This window comes from Oncorhynchus mykiss, chromosome 4 (genome assembly GCF_057628025.1).
Source record: "Oncorhynchus mykiss isolate SJ-2025 chromosome 4, ASM5762802v1, whole genome shotgun sequence".
Taxonomy (NCBI): domain Eukaryota; kingdom Metazoa; phylum Chordata; class Actinopteri; order Salmoniformes; family Salmonidae; genus Oncorhynchus; species Oncorhynchus mykiss.
Window position 1 is genome coordinate 95,449,544 of NC_143025.1, and position 25,764 is coordinate 95,475,307.

General features: G+C 49.5%; 1 protein-coding gene and 1 non-coding gene across 2 annotated transcripts in view; both read right to left on the bottom strand.

Moving 5' to 3' along the window:
- Positions 1 to 25,764, bottom strand: part of LOC110503213 (T-box transcription factor TBX18) — a 42,064-nt gene that overhangs the window by 1,342 nt on the left and 14,958 nt on the right. The window contains exon 7 of the mRNA XM_036973648.2: positions 5,904 to 5,995. Coding sequence (XP_036829543.2) covers positions 5,904 to 5,995 — 92 coding nt within the window. The remainder of the gene's footprint in view (positions 1 to 5,903; positions 5,996 to 25,764) is intronic.
- LOC149984197 (small nucleolar RNA snR190) lies at positions 5,316 to 5,490 on the bottom strand. Its single transcript, XR_016495671.1, has one exon. It is a non-coding gene; the product is annotated as a small nucleolar RNA snR190 (small nucleolar RNA).

Here is a 25,764-nt window from a genome sequence, read left to right on the forward strand (position 1 = left end):
ACCAGTATCATTATAGACAGAGAGGGGGTTAGAGACACCAGTATAATTCTAGACAGACAGGGGGTTAGTGCCACCAGTATCATTATAGACAGACAGGGGGTTAGAGACACCAGTATCATTATAGACTGACAGGGGTTAGAGACACCAGTATCATTATAGACAGGGGTTAGAGACACCAGTATCATTATAGACAGACAGGGGGTTAGTGCCACCAGTATCATTATAGACAGACAGGGGTTAGAGACACCAGTATCATCATAGATAGACAGGGGGTTAGAGACGCCAGTATCATTATAGACAGACAGAGAGTTAGAGACACCAGTATCATTATAGACAGACAGTAGTTAGAGACACCAGTATCATTATAGACAGACAGGGGGTTAGAGACACCAGTATCATTATAGACAGGGGGATAGAGACACCAGTATCATTCTAGACAGACAGGGGGTTAGTGCCACCAGTATCATTATAGACAGACAGGGGTTAGAGACACCAGTATCATCATAGATAGACAGGGGGTTAGAGACACCAGTATCATTATAGACAGACAGGGGGTTAGAGACACCAGTATCATTATAGACAAACAGGGGGTTAGAGACACCAGTATCATTATAGACAGACAGGGGTTAGAGACACCAGTATCATTATAGACAGACAGGGGATTAGAGACACCAGTATCATTATAGACAGACAGGGGGTTAGAGACACCAGTATCATTATAGACAGACAGGGGATTAGAGACACCAGTATCATCATATATAGACAGGGGGTTAGAGACACCAGTATCATTATAGACAGACAGGGGGTTAGAGACACCAGTATCATTATAGACAGACAGGGGGTTAGAGACACCAGTATCATTATAGGCAGACAGGGGATTAGAGACACCAGTATCATCATATATAGACAGGGGGTTAGAGACACCAGTATCATTATAGACAGACAGGGGGTTAGAGACACCAGTATCATTATAGACAGACAGGGGTTAGTGCCACCAGTATCATTATAGACAGACAGGGGGTTAGAGACACCAGTATCATTATAGACAGACAGGGGTTAGAGACACCAGTATCATCATAGATAGACAGGGGGTTAGAGACACCAGTATCATTATAGACAGACAGGGGGTTAGAGACACCAGTATCATTATAGACAGACAGGGGGTTAGAGACACCAGTATCATTATAGACAGACAGGGGGTTAGAGACACCAGTATCATTATAGACAGACAGGGGTTAGAGACACCAGTATCATTATAGATAGACAGGGGTTAGAGACACCAGTATCATTATAGACAGACAGGGGGTTAGAGACTGTCACGCCCTGACCATAGTTTACTTTGTATTTTCTATGTTTTGATTGGTCAGGGTGTGATCTGAGTGGGCATTCTATGTTACATGTCTAGTTTGTCTAGTTCTATGTTCGGCCTGATATGGTTCTCAATCAGAGGCAGGTGTTCATCATTGTCTCTGATTGGGAACCATATTTAGGTAGCCTGGGTTTCACTGTGTGTTTGTGGGTGATTGTTCCTGTCCTGTCTATGTTAGTTTGCACCAGTTTAGGCTGTTTCGGTTTTCATTACATTTATTATTTTGCACTGTTTGTATTTAGATTCGTGTTGCTATAGTCACAATAAACATGGATCGTAATCTACACGCCGCATTTTGGTCCGACTCTCCTTCTCATAAAGAAAACCGTTACAGAATCACCCACCACCAACGGACCAAGCAGCGTGTCAACAGGCAGGAGCAGCGCGAGGAGAAGCGCAATAAGGATTTCTGGACATGGGAGGAAATCCTCGACGGGAGAGGACCCTGGGCTAAACCAGGGGAGTGTAGCCGCACTAAGGTGCAGCGGGAGAAGAAACAACAGGAACAGCCCAAGGAGGAGTACAGTCTGGAGTATACTACTTGGGAGGAGATCGACAGGTGGGCGGCCGACCCAGGGTGAGTGCCGGAGCCCGCCTGGGATTCGCTGGAGCAGTGCGAGGAAGGTTACCGTAGAATGGAGGCGGTGAAAGCAGAGAGGCGCTGGTATGAGAAGGCAGCTCGGCGACGCGGATGGAAGCTTGAGAGGCAGCCCCAAAAATGTATTGGGGGGGGGCTAACAGGGAGTATGGCTATGCCAGGTAGGAGACCTGGGCAGACTCCCTGTGCTTACCGGGGGGCTAGAGAGACCGGACAGGCACCGTGTTATGCAGTGGTGCGCACGGTGTCTCCAGTGCGGGTGCATAGCCCGGTGCGGTATATTCCAGCTCCGCGTGTCTGCCGGGCTAGATTGAGCGTCGAGCCTAATGCCATGAAGCCGGCTCTACGCAGCTGGTCCCCAGTGCGTCTCCTTGGGCCGGTTTACATGGCACCAGCCTTGCGCTCGGTGTCTCCGGTTCGCCTGCATAGTCCAGTGCGGGCTATTCCACCTCGCCGCACTGGCAGGGCGACCGTGAGCATTCAACCAGGTAAGGTTGGGCAGGCTCGGTGCTCAAGAGCTCCAGTGCGCCTGCACGGTCCGGTTTTTCCAGTACCACCTCCACACCCCAGTCCTCCGGTAGCAGCTCCCCGCACCAGGCTTCCTGTGCGTGTCCTCGGCCCAGTACCACCAGTGCCAGCACCACGCATCAGGCCTACAGTGCGCCTCGCCTGTCCAGCGCTGTCGGAGCCCTCCTCCTCTCCAGCGTTGTCTGAGTCTCCCGCCTGTTTAGCGCTGTTAGAGCCTTCCTTCTCTACAGCGCTGCCGGAGTCTCCCGCCTGTTCAGAACTGCCAGTTAGCATAGAGCTGCCAGTTAGCATAGAGCTGCCAGTTAGCATAGAGCTGCCAGTTAGCATAGAGCTGCCAGTTAGCATAGAGCTGCCAGTTAGCAAGGAGCTGCCAGTCTGCAAGGAGCTGCCAGTCTGCAAGGAGCTGCCAGTCTGCAAGGAGCTGCCAGTCTGCATAGAGCTGCCAGTCTGCAAGGAGCTGCCAGTCTGCAAGGAGCCGCCAGAGCTGCCTGTCTGCAGGATGCCGCCAAAGCTGCCAGTCTGCAAGGAGCCGCCAGAGCTGCCAGTTAGCATGGAGCAGCCAGGGCCGCCAGTCAGTATGGAGCAGCCAGGGCCGCCAGTCAGCATGGAGCAGCCAGGGCCGCCAGTCAGCATGGAGCAGCCAGGGCCGCCAGTCAGCATGGAGCAGCCAGTCAGCATGGAGCAGCCAGAGCAGCCAGTCAGTATGGAGCAGCCAGAGCTGCCAGTCAGCATGGAGCAGCCAGTCAGCATGGAGCAGCCAGGGCCGCCAGTCAGCATGGAGCAGCCAGGGCCGCCAGTCAGCATGGAGCAGCCAGGGCCGCCAGTCAGCATGGAGCAGCCAGTCAGCATGGAGCAGCCAGTCAGCATGGAGCAGCCAGAGCAGCCAGTCAGCATGGAGCAGCCAGAGCTGCCAGTCAGCATGGAGCAGCCAGTCAGCATGGAGCAGCCAGAGCTGCCAGTCAGCATGGAGCAGCCAGTCAGCATGGAGCAGCCAGAGCTGCCAGTCATCATGGAGCAGCCAGTCAGCATGGAGCAGTCAGAGCTGCCAGTCGACCAGACTCTCCCAGATCTGCCAGTCGACCAGACTCTTCCAGATCTGCCAGTTGACCAGACTCTTCCAGATCTGCCAGTCGTCCAGACTCTTCCAGATCTGCCAGTCGTCCAGACTCTTCCAGATCTGCCAGTCGTCCAGACTCTTCCAGATCTGCCAGTCGTCCAGACTCTTCCAGATCTGCCAGTCGACCAGACTCTTCCAGATCTGCCAGTCGACCAGACTCTTCCAGATCTGCCAGTCGACCAGACTCTTCCAGATCTGCCAGTCGACCTGACTCTTCCAGATCTGCCAGTCGACCAGACTCTCTCAGATCTGCCAGTCGACCAGATTCTCCCAGATCCGCCAGTCGACCAGATTCTCCCAGATCCGCCAGTCGACCAGATTCTCCCAGATCCGCCAGTCGACCAGATTCTCCCAGATCCGCCAGTCGACCAGATTCTCCCAGATCCGCCAGTCGACCAGATTCTCCCAGATCCGCCAGTCGACCAGATTCTTCCAGATCTGCTAGTCGACCAGGATCTGCTGAAACCGCCAGCCAGCCAGGTTCTGGTAGTTTCTACTACCTGCCTGGGCTTCCTCTCAGTGCTGAGCTTCTTCTCAGTGCTGAGCTTCCTCTCAGTGCTGAGCTACCCATCTGTCCCGAGTTACCTCTGTCCCGAGCTGTCCCTCTGTCCCATGTTATCATTGTGGTGGGTAACCTATTTAGGGACGTTTAGGAGGGGGATTAAAACTGTCATGGAGTGGGGTCCACGTCCAGCGCCAGAGCCGCCACCGCGGACAGATGCCCACCCAGACCCTCCCCTATAGGTTCAGGTTTTGCGGCCGGAGTCCGCACCTTGGGAGGGGGGGTACTGTCACGCCCTGACCATAGTTTACTTTGTATTTTCTATGTTTTGATTGGTCAGGGTGTGATCTGAGTGGGCATTCTATGTTACATGTCTAGTTTGTCTAGTTCTATGTTCGGCCTGATATGGTTCTCAATCAGAGGCAGGTGTTCGTCATTGTCTCTGATTGGGAACCATATTTAGGTAGCCTGGGTTTCACTGTGTGTTTGTGGGTGATTGTTCCTGTCCTGTCTATGTTAGTTTGCACCAGTTTAGGCTGTTTCGGTTTTCATTACATTTATTATTTTGCACTGTTTGTATTTAGATTCGTGTTGCTATAGTCACAATAAACATGGATCGTAATCTACACGCCGCATTTTGGTCCGACTCTCCTTCTCATAAAGAAAACCGTTACAGAGACACCAGTATCATTATAGACAGACAGGGGGTTAGAGACCCCAGTATCATTATAGACAGACAGGGGGTTAGAGACACCAGTATCATTATAGACAGACAGGGGTTAGAGACACCAGTATCATTATAGACAGACAGGGGTTAGAGACACCAGTATCATTATAGACAGACAGGGGTTAGAGACACCAGTATCATTATAGACAGGGGTTAGAGACACCAGTATCATTATAGACAGACAGGGGTTAGAGACACCAGTATCATTATAGACAGACAGGGGTTAGAGACACCAGTATCATTATAGATACACAGGGGGTTAGAGACACCAGTATCATTATAGACAGACAGGGGGTTAGAGACACCAGTATCATTATAGACAGACAGGGGTTAGAGACACCAGTATCATTATAGACAGACAGGGGTTAGAGACACCAGTATCATTATAGACAGACAGGGGTTAGAGACACCAGTATCATTATAGACAGACAGACTGGTGGCACTAACCCCCTGTCTGTCTATAATGATACTGGTGTCTCTAACCTCTGTCTATAATGATACTGGTGTCTCTAAACCCCTGTCTGTCTATAATGATACTTGTGTCTCTAACCCCCTGTTAGAGACACAAGTATCATTATAGACAGACAGGGGTTTAGAGACACCAGTATCATTATAGACAGAGGTTAGAGACACCAGTATCATTATAGACAGACAGGGGGTTAGTGCCACCAGTATCATTATAGACAGACAGGGGGTTAGAGACACCAGTATCATTATAGACAGACAGGGGTTAGAGACACCAGTATCATTATAGACAGACAGGTGTTAGAGACACCAGTATCATTATAGACAGACAGGGGGTTAGAGACACCAGTATCATTATAGACAGACAGGGGGTTAGAGACACCAGTATCATTATAGACAGACAGGGGTTAGAGACACCAGTATCATTATAGACAGACAGGGGGTTAGAGACACCAGTATCATTATAGACAGACAGGGGGTTAGAGACACCAGTATCATTATAGACAGACAGGGGTTAGAGACACCAGTATCATTAACTCAGAAAGATGTTGTAACAATAATGTAACAAACTTGTACTTCTAACATAAAATTCATCACCTTGTTTCATTCCAGGGATGTCTTCAAACATCAGGCTTCTGAGAGAAGGACGCCACAACCCATACGACTCTACCAGAGCCTCCATGCCCATCCTGCAAACACACCCACACACACACACACACACACACACAGTTAGATTATCCACAAACACATTCATAGAGTCAGATTATCCTGACCTGAGCCCTAGGACCATGCCCTAGGACTACCTGACATGATGAATCCTTGCTGTCCCCAGTCCACCTGACCGTGCTGCTGCTCCAGTTTCAACTGTTCTGCCTTATTATTATTCGACCATGCTGGTCATTTATGAACATTTGAACATCTTGGCCATGTTCTGTTATAATCTCCACCCGGCACAGCCAGAAGAGGACTGGCCACCCCACATAGCCTGGTTCCTCTCTAGGTTTCTTCCTAGGTTTTGGCCTTTCTAGGGAGTTTTTCCTAGCCACCGTGCTTCTACACCTGCATTGCTTGCTGTTTGGGGTTTTAGGCTGGGTTTCTGTACAGCACTTTGAGATATCAGCTGATGTACGAAGGGCTATATAAATAAATTTGATTTGATTTGATCCACAAACACATTCATAGAGTCAGATTCACCATATGGCCAAAAGTATGTGGACACCTGCTTGTCCAACATCTGATTCCAGAATCATGCTCATTAAAATGGAGAAGGACCACCCTTTGCTATGATAACAACCTCCACTCTTCTGGGAAGGCTTTCCACTAGTTGTTAGAACATTGCTGTTTATTATTCAGCCAGAAGAGTATTAGTGAGGTCGGGCGATGAGGCCTTGCTTGTTGAGTTGGGGTCAGAGCCAGTCAAGTTCTTCCACACCGATCTCGACAAAGCATTTCTGTATAAACTTCACTTTGTGCACAGAAACAGGGTGAGTTATGCTACCCCCCAAAATACCTCACCCTGCTACCCCACCATACCTCACCCTGCTACCCCCCAAGATACGTCACCCTGCTACCCCCCAAGATAACTCACCCTGCTATCCCCCCATACCTCACACTGCTACCCCCCCACCATACCTCACCCTGCTACCCCCCAAGATAACTCACCCTGCTATCAACCATACCTAACCCTGCTACCCCCCTACCATACCTCACCCTGCTACCCCCCAAGATAACTCACCCTGCTATCCCCCCATACCTCACCCTGCTACCCCCCCACCATAACTCACCCTGCTACCTCCCAAGATAACTCACCCTGCTATCCCCCCTACCTCAACCTGATACCCACCCACCATACCTCACCCTGCTACCCCCCAAGATACCTCACCCTGCTACCCCCAAGATACCTCACCCTGCTACCCCCCACCATACCTCACCCTGCTACCCCCCAAGATAACTCACCCTGCTACCCCCCCATCATACCTCACCCTGCTACCCCCCAAGATGACTCACCCTGCTACCCCCCAAGATAACTCACCCTACTACCCCCCAAGATAACTCACCCTGCTACCCCCCATACCTCACCCTGCTACCCCCCATACCTCACCCTAATATCCCTCACCATACCTCACCCTGCTACCCTCACCATACCTCACCCTGCTACCCCCCCATACCTCACCCTGCTACCCCCCCACCATACCTCACCCTGCTACCCCCCAAGATACCTCACCCTGCTACCCCCCCATACCTCACCCTGCTACCCCTCACCATACCTCACCCTGCTATCCCCCCATACCTCACCCTGCTTCCCCTCACCATAACTCACCCTGCTACCCACCACCATACCTCACCATGCTACCCCCACCATACCTCACCCTGCTACCCCCACCATACCTCACCCTGCTACTCCCCAAGATAACTCACCCTGCGATCCCCCCATACCTCACCCTGCTAACCCTCCACCATACCTCACCCTGCTACCCCCCAAGATAACTCACCCTGCTACCCCCCCACCATACCTCACCCTGCTACCCCCCAAGATAACTCACCCTGGTATCCCCCAATACATCACCCTGCTACCCCCCCACTATACCTCACCCTGCTACCCCCCAAGATAACTCACCCTGCTACCCCCTCAAGATACCTCACCCTGCTACCCCCCACCATACCTCACCCTACTACCTCCCCCCCACCATAAATCACCCTGCTACCCCCCACCATAGATCACCCTGCTACCCCCCACCATAGATCACCCTGCTACCCCCCACCATATCTCACCCTACTACCTCCCCCTCACCATAGATCACCCTGCTACCCCCCCACCATAGATCACCCTGCTACCCCCCCCTCCACCATAAATCACCCTGCTACCCCCCACCATAGATCACCCTGCTACCCCCCACCATAGATCACCCTGCTACCACGTACCATAAAAAACCCTACTACCTCCCCACCATACCTCACCCTGCTACCCCCCCACCATAAATCAACCTGCTACCCCGCACCATAAATCACCCTGCTACCCCGCACCATAAATCACCCTGCTACCCCCCACCATACCTCACCCTACTACCTCCCCCCCACCATACCTCACCCTGTTACCCCCCCACCATACCTCACCCTGCTACTCCCCAAGATAACTCACCCTGGTATCCCCCATACCTCACCCTGCTACCCCCCCCCCCACTATACCTCACCCTGCTACCCCCCAAGAGAACTCACCCTGCTACACCCTCAAGATACCTCACCCTGCTACCCCCCCACCATAGATCACCCTGCTACCCCCCACCATAGATCACTCTGCTACCCCCCACCATACCTCACCCTGCTACCCCCCCATACCTCACCCTGCTACCCCCCACCATACCTCACCCTGCTACCCCCCAAGATAACTCACCCTGCTACCCCCCCATACCTCACCCTGCTACCCCCCATACCTCACCCTGCTACCCCTCACCATACCTCACCCTGCTATCCCCCCATACCTCACCCTGCTACCCCTCACCATACCTCACCCTGCTATCCCCCCATACCTCACCCTGCTTCCCCTCACCATAGCTCACCCTGCTACCCCCCACCATACCTCACCATGCTACCCCCACCATACCTCACCCTGCTACCCCCACCATACCTCACCCTGCTACTCCCCAAGATAACTCACCCTGCCATCCCCCCATACCTCACCCTGCTACCCCCCCACCATAACTCACCCTGCTACCCCCCAAGATACCTCACCCTGCTACCCCCAAGATAACTCACCCTGCTATCCCCCCATACCTCACCCTGCTACCCCCCACCATACCTCACCCTGCTACCCCCCAAGATAACTCACCCTGCTACCCCCCCATCATACCTCACCCTGCTACCCCCCAAGATGACTCACCCTGCTACCCCCCAAGATAACTCACCCTACTACCCCCCAAGATAACTCACCCTGCTACCCCCCATACCTCACCCTGCTACCCCCCATACCTCACCCTGCTATCCCTCACCATACCTCACCCTGCTATCCCTCACCATACCTCACCCTGCTACCCTCACCATACCTCACCCTGCTACCCCCCCATACCTCACCCTGCTACCCCCCCACCATACCTCACCCTGCTACCCCCCAAGATACCTCACCCTGCTACCCCCCATACCTCACCCTGCTACCCCCACCATACCTCACCCTGCTACCCCCCAAGATAACTCACCCTGCTACCCCCCCATACCTCACCCTGCTACCCCCATACCTCACCCTGCTACCCCTCACCATACCTCACCCTGCTATTCCCCCATACCTCACCCTGCTTCCCCTCACCATAGCTCACCCTGCTACCCACCACCATACCTCAGCATGCTACCCCCACCATACCTCACCCTGCTACCCCCACCATACCTCACCCTGCTACTCCCCAAGATAACTCACCCTGCGATCCCCCATACCTCACCCTGCTACCCCTCCACCATACCTCACCCTGCTACCCCCCAAGATAACTCACCCTGCTACCCCCCCACCATACCTCACCCTGCTACCCCCCAAGATAACTCACCCTGTTATCCCCCCATACATCACCCTGCTACCCCCCCACTATACCTCACCCTGCTACCCCCCAACATAACTCACCCTGCTACCCCCTCAAGATACCTCACCCTGCTACCCCCCACCATACCTCACCCTACTACCTCCCCCCCACCATAAATCACCCTGCTACCCCCCACCATAGATCACCCTGCTACCCCCCACCATATCTCACCCTACTACCTCCCCCTCACCATAGATCACCCTGCTACCCCCCACCATAGATCAACCTGCTACCCCCCCCCACCATAAATCACCCTGCTACCCCCCACCATAGATCACCCTGCTACCCCCCACCATAGATCACCCTGCTACCACGTACCATAAAAAACCCTACTACCTCCCCACCATACCTCACCCTGCTACCCCCCCACCATAAATCAACCTGCTACCCCGCACCATAAATCACCCTGCTACCCCGCACCATAAATCACCCTGCTACCCCCCACCATACCTCACCCTACTACCTCCCCCCCACCATACCTCACCCTGCTACCCCCCACCATACCTCACCCTGCTACTCCCCAAGATAACTCACCCTGCGATCCCCCCATACCTCACCCTGCTACCCCTCCACCATACCTCACCCTGCTACCCCCCAAGATAACTCACCCTGGTATCCCCCATACCTCACCCTGCTACCCCCCCCACTATACCTCACCCTGCTACCCCCCAAGATAACTCACCCTGCTACACCCTCAAGATACCTCACCCTGCTACCCCCCACCATACCTCACCCTGCTACCCCCCCACCATAGATCACCCTGCTACCCCCCACCATAGATCACTCTGCTACCCCCCACCATACCTCACCCTGCTAACCCCCATACCTCACCCTGCTACCCCCCACCATACCTCACCCTGCTACCCCCCAAGATAACTCACCCTGCTACCCCCCCATACCTCACCCTGCTACCCCCCATACCTCACCCTGCTACCCCTCACCATACCTCACCCTGCTATCCCCCCATACCTCACCCTGCTACCCCTCACCATACCTCACCCTGCTATCCCCCCATACCTCACCCTGCTTCCCCTCACCATAGCTCACCCTGCTACCCCCCACCATACCTCACCATGCTACCCCCACCATACCTCACCCTGCTACCCCCACCATACCTCACCCTGCTACTCCCCAAGATAACTCACCCTGCGATCCCCCCATACCTCACCCTGCTACCCCTCCACCATACCTCACCCTGCTACCCCCCAAGATAACTCACCCTGCTACCCCCCCACCATACCTCACCCTGCTACCCCCCAAGATAACTCACCCTGCTACCCCCCAAGATAACTCACCCTGCTACCCCCTCAACATACCTCACCCTGCTACCCCCCACCATACCTCACCCTACTACCCCCCCCCCACCATAGATCACCCTGCTACCACCCACCATAGATCACCCTGCTACCCCCCACCATACCTCACCCTGCTACCCCCCACCATATCTCACCCTACTACCTCCCCCTCACCATAGATCACCCTGCTACCCCCCCACCATAGATCACCCTGCTACCCCCCCCCCCCCCCACCATAAATCACCCTGCTACCCCCCACCATAGATCACCCTGCTACCCCCCCACCATAGATCACCCAGCTACCACGTACCATAAAAAAACCCTACTACCTCCCCACCATACCTCACCCTGCTACCCCCCCACCATAAATCAACCTGCTACCCCGCACCATAAATCACCCTGCTACCCCGCACCATAAATCACCCTGCTACCCCCCACCATACCTCACCCTACTACCTCCCCCCCACCATACCTCACCCTGCTACCCCCCCCACCATACCTCACCCTGCTACTCCCCAAGATAACTCACCCTGCGATCCCCCCATACCTCACCCTGCTACCCCTCCACCATACCTCACCCTGCTACCCCCCAAGATAACTCACCCTGGTATCCCCCATACCTCACCCTGCTACCCCCCCCACTATACCTCACCCTGCTACCCCCCAAGATAACTCACCCTGCTACACCCTCAAGATACCTCACCCTGCTACCCCCCACCATACCTCACCCTGCTACCCCCCCACCATAGATCACCCTGCTACCCCCCACCATAGATCACTCTGCTACCCCCTACCATACCTCACCCTGCTACCCCCCCATACCTCACCCTGCTACCCCCCACCATACCTCACCCTGCTACCCCCCAAGATAACTCACCCTGCTACCACCCCATACCTCACCCTGCTACCCCCCATACCTCACCCTGCTACCCCTCACCATACCTCACCCTGCCATCCCCCCATACCTCACCCTGCTACCCCTCACCATACCTCACCCTGCTATCCCCCCATACCTCACCCTGCTTCCCCTCACCATAGCTCACCCTGCTACCCCCCACCATAGATCACCATGCTACCCCCACCATACCTCACCCTGCTACCCCCACCATACCTCACCCTGCTACTCCCCAAGATAACTCACCCTGCGATCCCCCCATACCTCACCCTGCTACCCCTCCACCATACCTCACCCTGCTACCCCCCAAGATAACTCACCCTGCTACCCCCCCACCATACCTCACCCTGCTACCCCCCAAGATAACTCACCCTGGTATCCCCCCATACCTCACCCTGCTACCCCCCCACTATACCTCACCCTGCTACCCCCCAAGATAACTCACCCTGCTACCCCCCACCATACCTCACCCTACTACCCCCCCCCACCATAGATCACCCTGCTACCCCCCACCATAGATCACCCTGCTACCCCCCACCATACCTCACCCTGCTACCCCCCACCATATCTCACCCTACTACCTCCCCCTCACCATAGATCACCCTGCTACCCCCCCACCATAGATCACCCTGCTACCCCCCCCACCATAAATCACCCTGCTACCCCCCACCATAGATCACCCTGCTACCCCCCCACCATAGATCACCCAGCTACCACGTTCCATAAAAAACCCTACTACCTCCCCACCATAGATCACCCTGCTACCCCCCACCATAGATCACCCTGCTACCCCCCACCATACCTCACCCTGATACCCACCCACCATACCTCACCCTGCTACCCCCCAAGATACCTCACCCTGCTACCCCCAAGATAACTCACCCTGCTATCCCCCCATACCTCACCCTGCTACCCCCCACCATACCTCACCCTGCTACCCCCCAAGATAACTCACCCTGCTACCACCCCATCATACCTCACCATGCTACCCCCCAAGATGACTCACCCTGCTACCCCCCAAGATAACTCACCCTACTACCCCCCAAGATAACTCACCCTGCTACCCCCCATACCTCACCTTGCTATCCCTCACCATACCTCACCCTGCTACCCATACCATACCTCACCCTGCTACCCCCCATACCTCACCCTGCTACCCCCCCACCATACCTCACCCTGCTACCCCCCAAGATACCTCACCCTGCTACCCCCCCATACCTCACCCTGCTACCCCCACCATACCTCACCCTGCTACCCCCCAAGATAACTCACCCTGCTACCCCCCCATACCTTACCCTGCTATCCCCCATACCTCACCCTGCTACCCCTCACCATACCTCACCCTGCTATCCCCCCATACCTCAGCCTGCTTCCCCTCACCATAGCTCACCCTGCTACCCCCCACCATACCTCACCATGCTACCGCCACCATACCTCACCCTGCTACCCCCACCATACCTCACCCTGCTACTCCCCAAAATGACTCACCCTGCGATCCCCCCATACCTCACCCTGCTACCCCTCCACCATACCTCACCCTGCTACCCCCCAAGATAACTCACCCTGCTACCCCCCCACCATAACTCACCCTGCTACCCCCCAAGATAACTCACCCTGGTATCCCCCCATACCTCACCCTGCTACCCCCCCACTATACCTCACCCTGCTACCCCCCAAGATAACTCACCCTGCTACCCCCTCAACATACCTCACCCTACTACCTCCCCTCCCACCATAAATCACCCTGCTACCCCCCACCATAGATCACCCTGCTACCCCCCACCATAGATCACCCTGCTACCCCCCACCATACCTCACCCTGCTACCCCCCACCATATCTCACCCTACTACCTCCCCCTCACCATAGATCACCCTGCTACCCCCCCACCATAGATCACCCTGCTACCCCCCCCACCATAAATCACCCTGCTACCCCCCACCATAGATCACCCTGCTACCCCCCCACCATAGATCACCCTGCTACCACGTACCATAAAAAACCCTACTACCATACCTCACCATAAATCAACCTGCTACCCCGCACCATAAATCACCCTGCTACCCCGCACCATAAATCACCCTGCTACCCCCCACCATACCTCACCCTACTACCTCCCCCCCACCATACCTCGCCCTGCTACCCCCCCACTATACCTCACCCTGCTACCCCCCAAGATAACTCACCCTGCTACCCCCTCAACATACCTCACCCTACTACCCCCCCCCCCACCATAAATCACCCTGCTACCCCCCACCATAGATCACCCTGCTACCCCCCACCATAGATCACCCTGCTACCCCCCACCATACCTCACCCTGCTACCCCCCACCATATCTCACCCTACTACCTCCCCCTCACCCTAGATCACCCTGCTACCCCCCCACCATAGATCACCCTGCTACCCCCCCCCCACCATAAATCACCCTGCTACCCCCCACCATAGATCACCATGCTACCCCCCCACCATAGATCACCCTGCTACCACGTACCATAAAAAACCCTACTACCTCCCCACCATACCTCACCCTGCTACCCCCCCACCATAAATCAACCTGCTACCCCGCACCATAAATCACCCTGCTACCCCGCACCATAAATCACCCTGCTACCCCCCACCATACCTCACCCTACTACCTCCCCCCCACCATACCTCACCCTGCTACCCCCCCACCATACCTCACCCTGCTACTCCCCAAGATAACTCACCCTGCGATCCCCCCATACCTCACCCTGCTACCCCTCCACCATACCTCACCCTGCTACCCCCCAAGATAACTCACCCTGCTACCCCCCCACCATACCTCACCCTGCTACTCCCCAAGATAACTCACCCTGCGATCCCCCCATACCTCACCCTGCTACCCCTCCACCATACCTCACCCTGCTACCCCCCAAGATAACTCACCCTGCTACCCCCCCACCATACCTCACCCTGCTACCCCCCAAGATAACTCACCCTGGTATCCCCCCATACCTCACCCTGCTACCCCCCCCACTATACCTCACCCTGCTACCCCCCAAGATAACTCACCCTGCTACCCCCTCAAGATACCTCACCCTGCTACCCCCCACCATACCTCACCCTACTACCCCCCCCCACCATAAATCACCCTGCTACCCCCCCACCATAGATCACCCTGCTACCCCCCACCATAGATCACCCTGCTACCCCCCACCATACCTCACCCTGCTAACCCCACCATATCTCAACCTACTACCTCCCCCTCACCATAGATCACCCTGCTACCCCCCCACCATAGATCACCCTGCTACCCCCCCACCATAAATCACCCTGCTACCCCCCCACCATAGATCACCCTGCTACCCCGTACCATAAAAAACCCTACTACCTCCCCACCATACCTCACCCTGCTACACCCCCACCATAAATCAACCTGCTACCCCGCACCATAAATCACCCTGCTACCCCGCACCATAAATCACCCTGCTACCCCCCACCATACCTCACCCTTCCACCCCCCCCCCACCATAAATCACCCTGCTACCCCCCCACCATCGATCACCCTGCTACCCCGTACCATAAAAAACCCTACTACCTCCCCACCATACCTCACCCTGCTACCCCCCACCATACCTCACCCGCTACCCCCCCACCATACCTCACCCTGCTACCCCATCACCATACCTCAACCTGCTACCCCCCACCATACCTCACCCTGCTACACCCCCACCATACCTCACCCTGCAACCCCCCCCCCCAACCATACCTCACCCTGCAACCCCCCCAAGATGACTCACCCTGCTACCCCCCATACCTCACCCTGCTACCCCCCCACCATACCTCACCCTGCTACCCCCACCATACCTCACCCTGCTACCCCCCACCAAACCTCACCCTGCTACCCCCCACCATACCTCACCCTGCTACCCCCCACCATACCTCACCCTGCTACCCCCCCACCATACCTCACCCTGCTACCCCCCCACCATACCTCACCCTCATCCTTGAAGAGATGATCTCAAGAGAATCCTTAAAGAGATGACATCACATGAGAATCCTTAAAGAGATGACCTCACATGAGATTCCTTAAAGAGTTTACCTCACATGAGAATCCTTAAAGAGATGACCTCACATGAGATTCCTTAAAGAGTTTACCACACATGAGAATCCTTAAAGAGATGACCTCACATGAGAATCCTTAACGAGATGACCTCACATGAGAATCCTTAAAGAGATGACCACACATGAGAATCCTTAAAGAGATGGCATTACATGAGAATCCATGAAAAGATGAGCTCATGAGAATCCTAATAGAGATGACATAACATGGGAATCCTTAAAGAGATGACCACACATGATAATCCTTAAAGAGATGACCTCACATGAGAATCCTTAAAGAGATGACCACACATGAGAATCCTTAAAGAGATGACCTCACATGATAATCCTTAAAGAGATGACCTCACATGAGAATCCTAATAGAGATGACATAACATGGGAATCCTTAAAGAGATGACCTCACATGAGAATTCTTAAAGAGATGACTCACATGATAATCCTTAAAGAGATGACCTCACATGAGAATCCTTAAAGAGATGACCTCACATGAGAATCTTTAAAGAGATGACATCACATGAGAATCCTTAAAGAGATGACCTCACAAGAGAATCCTTAAAGAGATGACCACACATGAGAATCCTTAAAGAGATGACCTCACATGAGAATCCTTAATAACCTGTTAGAGCTCTAGGGGCGCTATTTCATTTTTGGATAAAAAACGTTCCCGTTTTAAGCGCGATATTTTGTCACGAAAAGATGCTCGACTATGCATATTCTTGACAGTTTTGGAAAGAAAACACTCTGAAGTTTCAGAATCTGCAAAGATTTTGTCTGTAAGTGCCCCAGAACTCATTCTACAGGCGAAACCAAGATGATGCATCACCCAGCAATTAGCAGAATTTCTGAAGCTCTGTTTTCCATTCTCTCCTTATATGGCTGTGATTGCGCAACGAATGAGCCTACACTTTCTGTCGTTCGCCCAAGGTCTTAGCAGCATTGTGACGTATTTGTAGGCATATCATTGGAAGATTGACCATAAGAGACTACATTTTCCAAGTGTCCGCCTGGTGTCCTGCGTCGAATTCGGTGCGCAATTGCCAGCTGCTTCTACTTTATCATTTGATTCAGGGGAGAAAGCATGTGTCCAAGAACGATGTATCAATGAAGAGATATGTGAAAAACACCTTGATGATTGATTCTAAACAACGTTTGCCATGTTTTCAGTCGATATTATGGAGTTAATTTGGAAAAAAGTTCGTGTTTTGAGGACTGAATTTTCGGATTTTTTTTGGTAGCCAAATGTGATGTATAAAACGGAGCTATTTCTAATACACAAGGAATCTTTTTGGAAAAACTGAGCATCTGCTATCTAACTGAGAGTATCCTCATTGAAAACATCAGAAGTTCTTCAAAGGTAAATGATTTTATTTGAAGGCTTTTATGTTTTTGTTAATGTTGCGTGCTGGATGCTAACGCGAAATGCTAACGCTAGCTAGCTACTTTTACACAAATGATTGTTTTCCTATGGTTGAGAAGCATATTTTGAAAATCTGAGATGACAGTGTTGTTTACAAAAGGCTAAGCTTGAGAGATGGCATATTTATTTCATTTCATTTGCGATTTTCATAAATAGTTAACGTTGTGTTATGCTAATGAGCTTGCTGATAGATTTACACAATCCTGGATACAGGGGTTTTTTCATAGCTAAACGTGACGCAGAAAACGGAGCGATTTGTCCTAAACAAATAATCTTTCAGGAAAAACTGAACATTTGCTATCTGAGAGTCTCCTCATTGAAAACATCTGAAGTTCTTCAAAGGTAAATGATTTTATTTGAATGCTTTTCTGTTTTTTTTGTGTAAATGTTGCCAGCTGAATGCTAATGCTAAATGCTACGTTAGCCATCAATACTGTTACACAAATGCTTGTTTTGCAATGGTTGAGAAGCATATTTTGAAAATCTGAGATGACAGTGTTGTTAACAAAAGGCTAAGCTTGAGAGCTAGCATATTTATTTCATTTCATTTGCGATTTTCATGAATAGTTAACGTTGCGTTATGGTAATGAGCTTGAGTCTGTATTCACGATCCCGGATCCGGGATGGGGAGATCAGAAAGGTTAAAGAGATGACCTCACATGAGAATCCTTAAAGAGATGACATCACATGAGAATCCTTAAAGAGATGACCTCACAAGAGAATCCTCAAAGAGATGACCACACATGAGAATCCTTAAAGAGATGACCTCACATGAGAATCCTTAAAGAGATGACCTCACATGAGAATCCTTAAAGAGATGACCTCACATGAGAATCCTTAAAGAGATGACCTCACAAGAGAATCCTTAAAGAGATGACCACACATGAGAATCCTTAAAGAGATGACCTCACATGAGAATCCTTAAAGAGAAGTGTGGGGCTAAGGCTTAAGGCTGAATAGGTGTAGACAAAAATTCAGGGGCCATTTACTAAAAAGTGGGGTTACAAATTGATCAACTTTCAAAGCAGAGTAACTTTCCCATTGTTCCTCAAATGCAGTGTATGATATACCATGTTGTTGCTCTGAGTCTCTACTTTTATCCAATGTCAAAAACACACTCAAATGTTGTTACATAAGACTGAATTAAGGCGGTCGGTCACAAATGTGGAAAAAGTCAAGAGGTTTGAATACTTTCAGTATGCAGTGTATTACAGTATTACAGTATTATTAGGTCTTACAGTACTATACAGTATTACAGTACTATACAGTATTACAGTACTATACGGTATTACAGTACTATACAGTATTACAGTACTATACAGTATTACAGTACTATACAGTATTACAGTACCCCCCCCCCCCCCCCCATCAAAAAGGAAACTTCATTCTGAATGCATCTTTACTGTAAAGGCATTTCTTTCCTGTTTTGTATGTTCTGGATGATTTGCAGTGATATTGTATTACTGCCCTGCAGAGTGATATTGTATTACTGCCCTGCAGAGTGATATTGTATTACTGCCCTGCAGAGTGATATTGTATTACTGCCCTGCAGAGTGATATTGTATTACTGCCCTGCAGAGTGGTATTGTATTACTGCCCTGCATAGTGATATTGTATTACTGCCCTGCATAGTGGTATTGTATTACTGCCCTGCAGAGTGGTATTGTATTACTGCCCTACAGAGTGGTATTGTATTACTGCCCTGCAGAGTGGTATTGTATTACTGCCCTACAGAGTGGTATTGTATTACTGCCCTGCATAGTGATATTGTATTACTGCCCTGCAGAGTGGTATTGTATTACTGCCCTACAGAGTGATATTGTATTACTGCCCTGCAGAGTGATATTGTATTACTGCCCTGCAGAGTGGTATTGTATTACTGCCCTGCAGAGTGATATTGTATTACTGCCCTGCAGAGTGATATTGTATTACTGCCCTGCAGAGTGATATTGTATTACTGCCCTGCAGAGTGGTATTGTATTACTGCCCTGCAGAGTGGTATTGTATTACTGCCCTGCAGAGTGATATTGTATTACTGCCCTACATAGTGATATTGTATTACTGCCCTGCATAGTGGTATTGTATTACTGCCCTGCATAGTGATATTGTATTACTGCCCTACATAGTGATATTGTATTACTGCCCTGCAGAGTGATATTGTATTACTGCCCTACATAGTGATATTGTATTACTGCCCTGCAGAGTGATATTGTATTACTGCCCTACATAGTGATATTGTATTACTGCCCTGCAGAGTGATATTGTATTACTGCCCTACATAGTGATATTGTATTACTGCCCTGCATAGTGGTATTGTATTACTGCCCTGCATAGTGATATTGTATTACTGCCCTACATAGTGATATTGTATTATTACTGCCCTGCATAGTGATATTGTATTACTGCCCTACATAGTGATATTGTATTACTGCCCTGCATAGTGGTATTGTATTACTGCCCTGCATAGTGGTATTGTATTACTGCCCTGCATAGTGATATTGTATTACTGCCCTGCATAGTGATATTGTATTACTGCCCTGCAGAGTGGTATTGTATTACTGCCCTGCAGAGTGATATTGTATTACTGCCCTGCATAGTGATATTGTATTACTGCCCTGCATAGTGATATTGTATTACTGCCCTGCATAGTGATATTGTATTACTGCCCTGCATAGTGATATTGTATTACTGCCCTGCATAGTGATATTGTATTACTGCCCTGCAGAGTGATATTGTATTACTGCCCTGCAGAGTGGTATTGTATTACTGCCCTGCAGAGTGATATTGTATTACTGCCCTGCATAGTGATATTGTATTACTGCCCTGCATAGTGATATTGTATTACTGCCCTGCAGAGTGATATTGTCTTACTGCCCTGCAGAGTGATATTGTATTACTGCCCTGCATAGTGATATTGTATTACTGCCCTGCAGAGTGATATTGTATTACTGCCCTGCAGAGTGGTATTGTATTACTGCCCTGCATAGTGATATTGTATTACTGCCCTGCATAGTGATATTGTATTACTGCCCTGCATAGTGATATTGTATTACTGCCCTGCAGAGTGATATTGTATTACTGCCCTGCATAGTGATATTGTATTACTGCCCTACATAGTGATATTGTATTACTGCCCTGCATAGTGATATTGTATTACTGCCCTGCAGAGTGATATTGTATTACTGCCCTGCAGAGTGGTATTGTATTACTGCCCTGCAGAGTGATATTGTATTACTGCCCTGCATAGTGATATTGTATTACTGCCCTGCATAGTGATATTGTATTACTGCCCTACAGAGTGATATTGTATTACTGCCCTGCAGAGTGATATTGTATTACTGCCCTGCAGAGTGATATTGTATTACTGCCCTGCATAGTGATATTGTATTACTGCCCTGCAGAGTGATATTGTATTACTGCCCTGCATAGTGATATTGTATTACTGCCCTGCATAGTGATATTGTATTACTGCCCTGCAGAGTGATATTGTATTACTGCCCTGCATAGTGATATTGTATTACTGCCCTGCAGAGTGATAATGTATTACTGCCCTGCAGAGTGATATTGTATTACTGCCCTGCAGAGTGATATTGTATTACTGCCCTACATAGTGATATTGTATTACTGCCCTGCATAGTGATATTGTATTACTGCCCTGCATAGTGATATTGTATTACTGCCCTGCAGAGTGATATTGTATTACTGCCCTGCATAGTGATATTGTATTACTGCCCTACATAGTGGTATTGTATTACTGCCCTGCAGAGTGATATTGTATTACTGCCCTGCATAGTGGTATTGTATTACTGCCCTGCAGAGTGAAATTATATTACTGCCCTGCATAGTGATATTGTATTACTGCCCTGCAGAGTGAAATTATATTACTGCCCTGCATAGTGACATTGTATTACTGCCCTACATAGTGATATTGTATTACTGCCCTGCATAGTGGTATTGTATTACTGCCCTGCATAGTGGTATTGTATTACTGCCCTGCATAGTGATATTGTATTACTGCCCTGCATAGTGATATTGTATTACTGCCCTGCAGAGTGGTATTGTTTTACTGCCCTGCAGAGTGGTATTGTATTACTGCCCTACATAGTGATATTGTATTACTGCCCTGCAGAGTGATATTGTATTACTGCCCTGCAGAGTGATATTGTATTACTGCCCTGCAGAGTGATATTGTATTACTGCCCTGCATAGTGATATTGTATTACTGCCCTGCATAGTGAAATTATATTACTGCCCTGCAGAGTGAAATTATATTACTGCCCTGCATAGTGATATTGTATTACTGCCCTGCAGAGTGATATTGTATTACTGCCCTGCATAGTGATATTGTATTACTGCCCTGCAGAGTGATATTGTATTACTGCCCTGCAGAGTGAAATTATATTACTGCCCTGCATAGTGATATTGTATTACTGCCCTGCAGAGTGAAATTATATTACTGCCCTGCATAGTGATATTGTATTACTGCCCTACATAGTGATATTGTATTACTGCCCTGCATAGTGGTATTGTATTACTGCCCTGCATAGTGGTATTGTATTACTGCCCTGCATAGTGATATTGTATTACTGCCCTGCATAGTGATATTGTATTACTGCCCTGCAGAGTGGTATTGTATTACTGCCCTGCAGAGTGGTATTGTATTACTGCCCTACATAGTTATATTGTATTACTGCCCTGCATAGTGATATTGTATTACTGCCCTACATAGTGGTATTGTATTACTGCCCTGCATAGTGGTTATGTATTACTGCCCTGCATAGTGATATTGTATTACTGCCCTGCATAGTGATATTGTATTACTGCCCTGCATAGTGGTATTATATTACTGCCCTGCATAGTGATATTGTATTACTGCCCTGCATAGTGATATTGTATTACTGCCCTGCATAGTGGTATTATATTACTGCCCTGCAGAGTGATATTGTATTACTGCCCTGCATAGTGGTATTGTATTACTGCCCTGCATAGTGATATTGTATTACTGCCCTGCATAGTGATATTGTATTACTGCCCTGCATAGTGGTATTGTATTACTGCCCTGCAGAGTGATATTGTATTACTGCCCTGCAGAGTGATATTGTATTACTGCCCTGCAGAGTGGTATTGTATTACTGCCCTGCAGAGTGATATTGTATTACTGCCCTGCAGAGTGATATTGTATTACTGCCCTGCAGAGTGATATTGTATTACTGCCCTGCAGAGTGATATTGTATTACTGCCCTGCAGAGTGATATTGTATTACTGCCCTGCATAGTGATATTGTATTACTGCCCTACATAGTGATATTGTATTACTGCCCTACATAGTGATATTGTATTACTGCCCTGCAGAGTGATATTATTATTATTATTATTATTATTATTATTATTATTATTATTATGTATTACTGCATTGCATTTGAGCTAATCAGTTGTGTTGTGACAGGGTAGGGGTGGTATAGAGAAGATAGCCCTATTTGGTAAAATACCAAGTCCATGTTATGATAAGAACAGCTCAAATAAGCAAAGAGAAACGACAGTCCATCATTACTTTAAGACATGAAGGTCAGTCAATAAGGAAAATGTCAATAACTTTCAATAAGTTTCTTCAAGTGCAGTCGCAAAAACCATCAAGTGCTATGGTGAAACTGGCACTCATGAGGACTGCTATCACGCCCTGACCTTAGATATCTCTGTTTTTCTATATATTTTGGTTAGGTCAGTGTGTGACTAGGGTGGGTACTCTAGTTTTGTATGTCTAGGGTTTTCGTATGTCTAGGGGTTTTGTAAATTCTATGTTTTGTATTTCTATATTGGCCTGATATGGTTCCCAATCAGCGACAGCTGTTTATTGTTGTCTCTGATTGGGGATCATATTTAGGCAGCCCTTTTTCCCACTTTCTGGTGTGGGATCTTGTCTACAGTTAGGTGTCTGTGTGCACACTAGTAGTGTCATGGTTCATTTGGTTGTTGGTTGTTTTGTTTGGTGAGTTTCAGTTCATTAAAAATATGTGGAACTCTATTCACGCTGCGCCTTGGTCTCATCATTACGATGAACGTGACAACTGCCACAGGAAAGGAAGACCTAGAGTTACCTCTGCTGCAGAGGATAAGTTCATTAGAGTTATCAGCCTCAGAAATTGCAGCCCAAATAAATGCTCAACATCAACTGTTCAGAGGAGAATGTGTGAATCAGGCCTTCATGGTGGAATTGCTGCAAAGAAACCACTACTAAAGGACACCAATAAAAAGAAGATACTTGCTTGGGCCAAGAAACACGAGCAAAGGATATTAGACCAGTGGAAATCTATTCTTTGGCCCAATTTGAGATTTTTGGTTCCAACCGCCGTGTCTTTGTGAGACGCAGTGTAGGTGAACAGATGATCTCCGCATGTGTGCTTCCCACCGTGATGCATGGAGGAGTAGGTGTGATGGTGTGGGGGTGCTTTACTATTGACACTGTCTGTGATTTTTTTTAAATTCAAGGCACACTTAATCAGCATGGCTACCACAGCATTCTGCAGTGATACGCCAAACCATCTGGTTTGCGCTTAGTGGGACTATCATTTGTTTTTCAACAGGACAATGACCCAACACACCTCCAGGCTGTTTAAAGGCTATTTAACCAAGAAGGAGAATGATGGAGTATTGCATCAGATAACCTGGCATCCACAATCACCGGACCTCAACCCAATTGAGATGGTTTGGAATTGAACTGCAGAGTGAAGGAAAAGCAGCAAATAAGTGCTTAGCATATGTGGGAACTGCTTCAAGACTGTTGGAAAAGCATTCCAGGTGAAGCTGGTTGAGATAATTTCAAGAGTGTGCAGAGCTGTCATCAAGGCAAAGGGTGGCTATTTGAAGAATCTCAAATATGAAATATATTTTGATTTGTTTAACACTTTTTTGGTTACTACATGATTCCATATGTGTATTTCGTAGTTTTGATGTCTTCACTATTATTCTACAATATAGAAAATAGTAAAAATAAAGAAAAACCATTGAATGAGTAGCTGTGCCCAAGCTTTAGACTGGTGCTGTATGTATACTGAATATATAATTTATGCACACACTGTTATACACCTTATGGAAAAGTGGGGACTGTGAAGAGACACACAAGCAGGCACAGATAATATACACCAGTATACATATATATTGTGTTGTAGAGTAGTGGCTTGAGGCCACACAATGTGTTGTGAAATATCATGTAATGATTTGAATTGTATATAACTGCCTTAATTTTGCTAGACCCCAGGAAGAGTAGCTGCTGCCTTGGCAGGAACTAATGGGGATCCATAATAAACCCCAGGAAGAGTAGCTGCTGCTTTGGCAGGAACTAATGGGGATCCATAATAAACCCCAGGAAGAGTAGCTGCTGCCTTGACAGGAACTAATGGGGATCCATAATAAACCCCAGGAAGAGTAGCTGCTGCCTTGGCAGGAACTAATGGGGATCCATAATAAACCCCAGGAAGAGTAGCTGCTGCCTTGGCAGGAACTAATGGGGATCCATAATATACCCCAGGAAGAGTAGCTGCTGCCTTGGCAGGAACTAATGGGGATCCATAATAAACCCCAGGAAGAATAGCTGCTGCCTTGGCAGGAACTAATGGGGATCCATAATAAACCCCAGGAAGAGTAGCTGCTGCCTTGGCAGGAACTAATGGGGATCCATAATAAACCCCAGGAAGAGTAGCTGCTGCCTTGGCAGGAACTAATGGGGATCCATAATATACCCCAGGAAGAGTAGCTGCTGCCTTGGCAGGAACTAATGGGGATCCATAATAAACCCCAGGAAGAGTAGCTGCTGCCTTGACAGGAACTAATGGGGATCCATAATAAACCCCAGGAAGAGTAGCTGCTGCCTTGAAAGGAACTAATGGGGATCCATAATAAACCCCAGGAAGAGTAGCTGCTGCCTTGGCAGGAACTAATGGGGATCCATAATAAATACAAATATACACCTACAGCCACACCCACAATCACACACACATACAATCACACACACATACAATCACACACACCCACAATCACACACACATACAATCACACACACATACAATCACACACACCCACAATCACACACACATACAATCACACACACCCACAATCACACACACATACAATCACACACACATACAATCACACACACCCACAATCACACACACATACAATCACACACACATACAATCACACACATATACAATC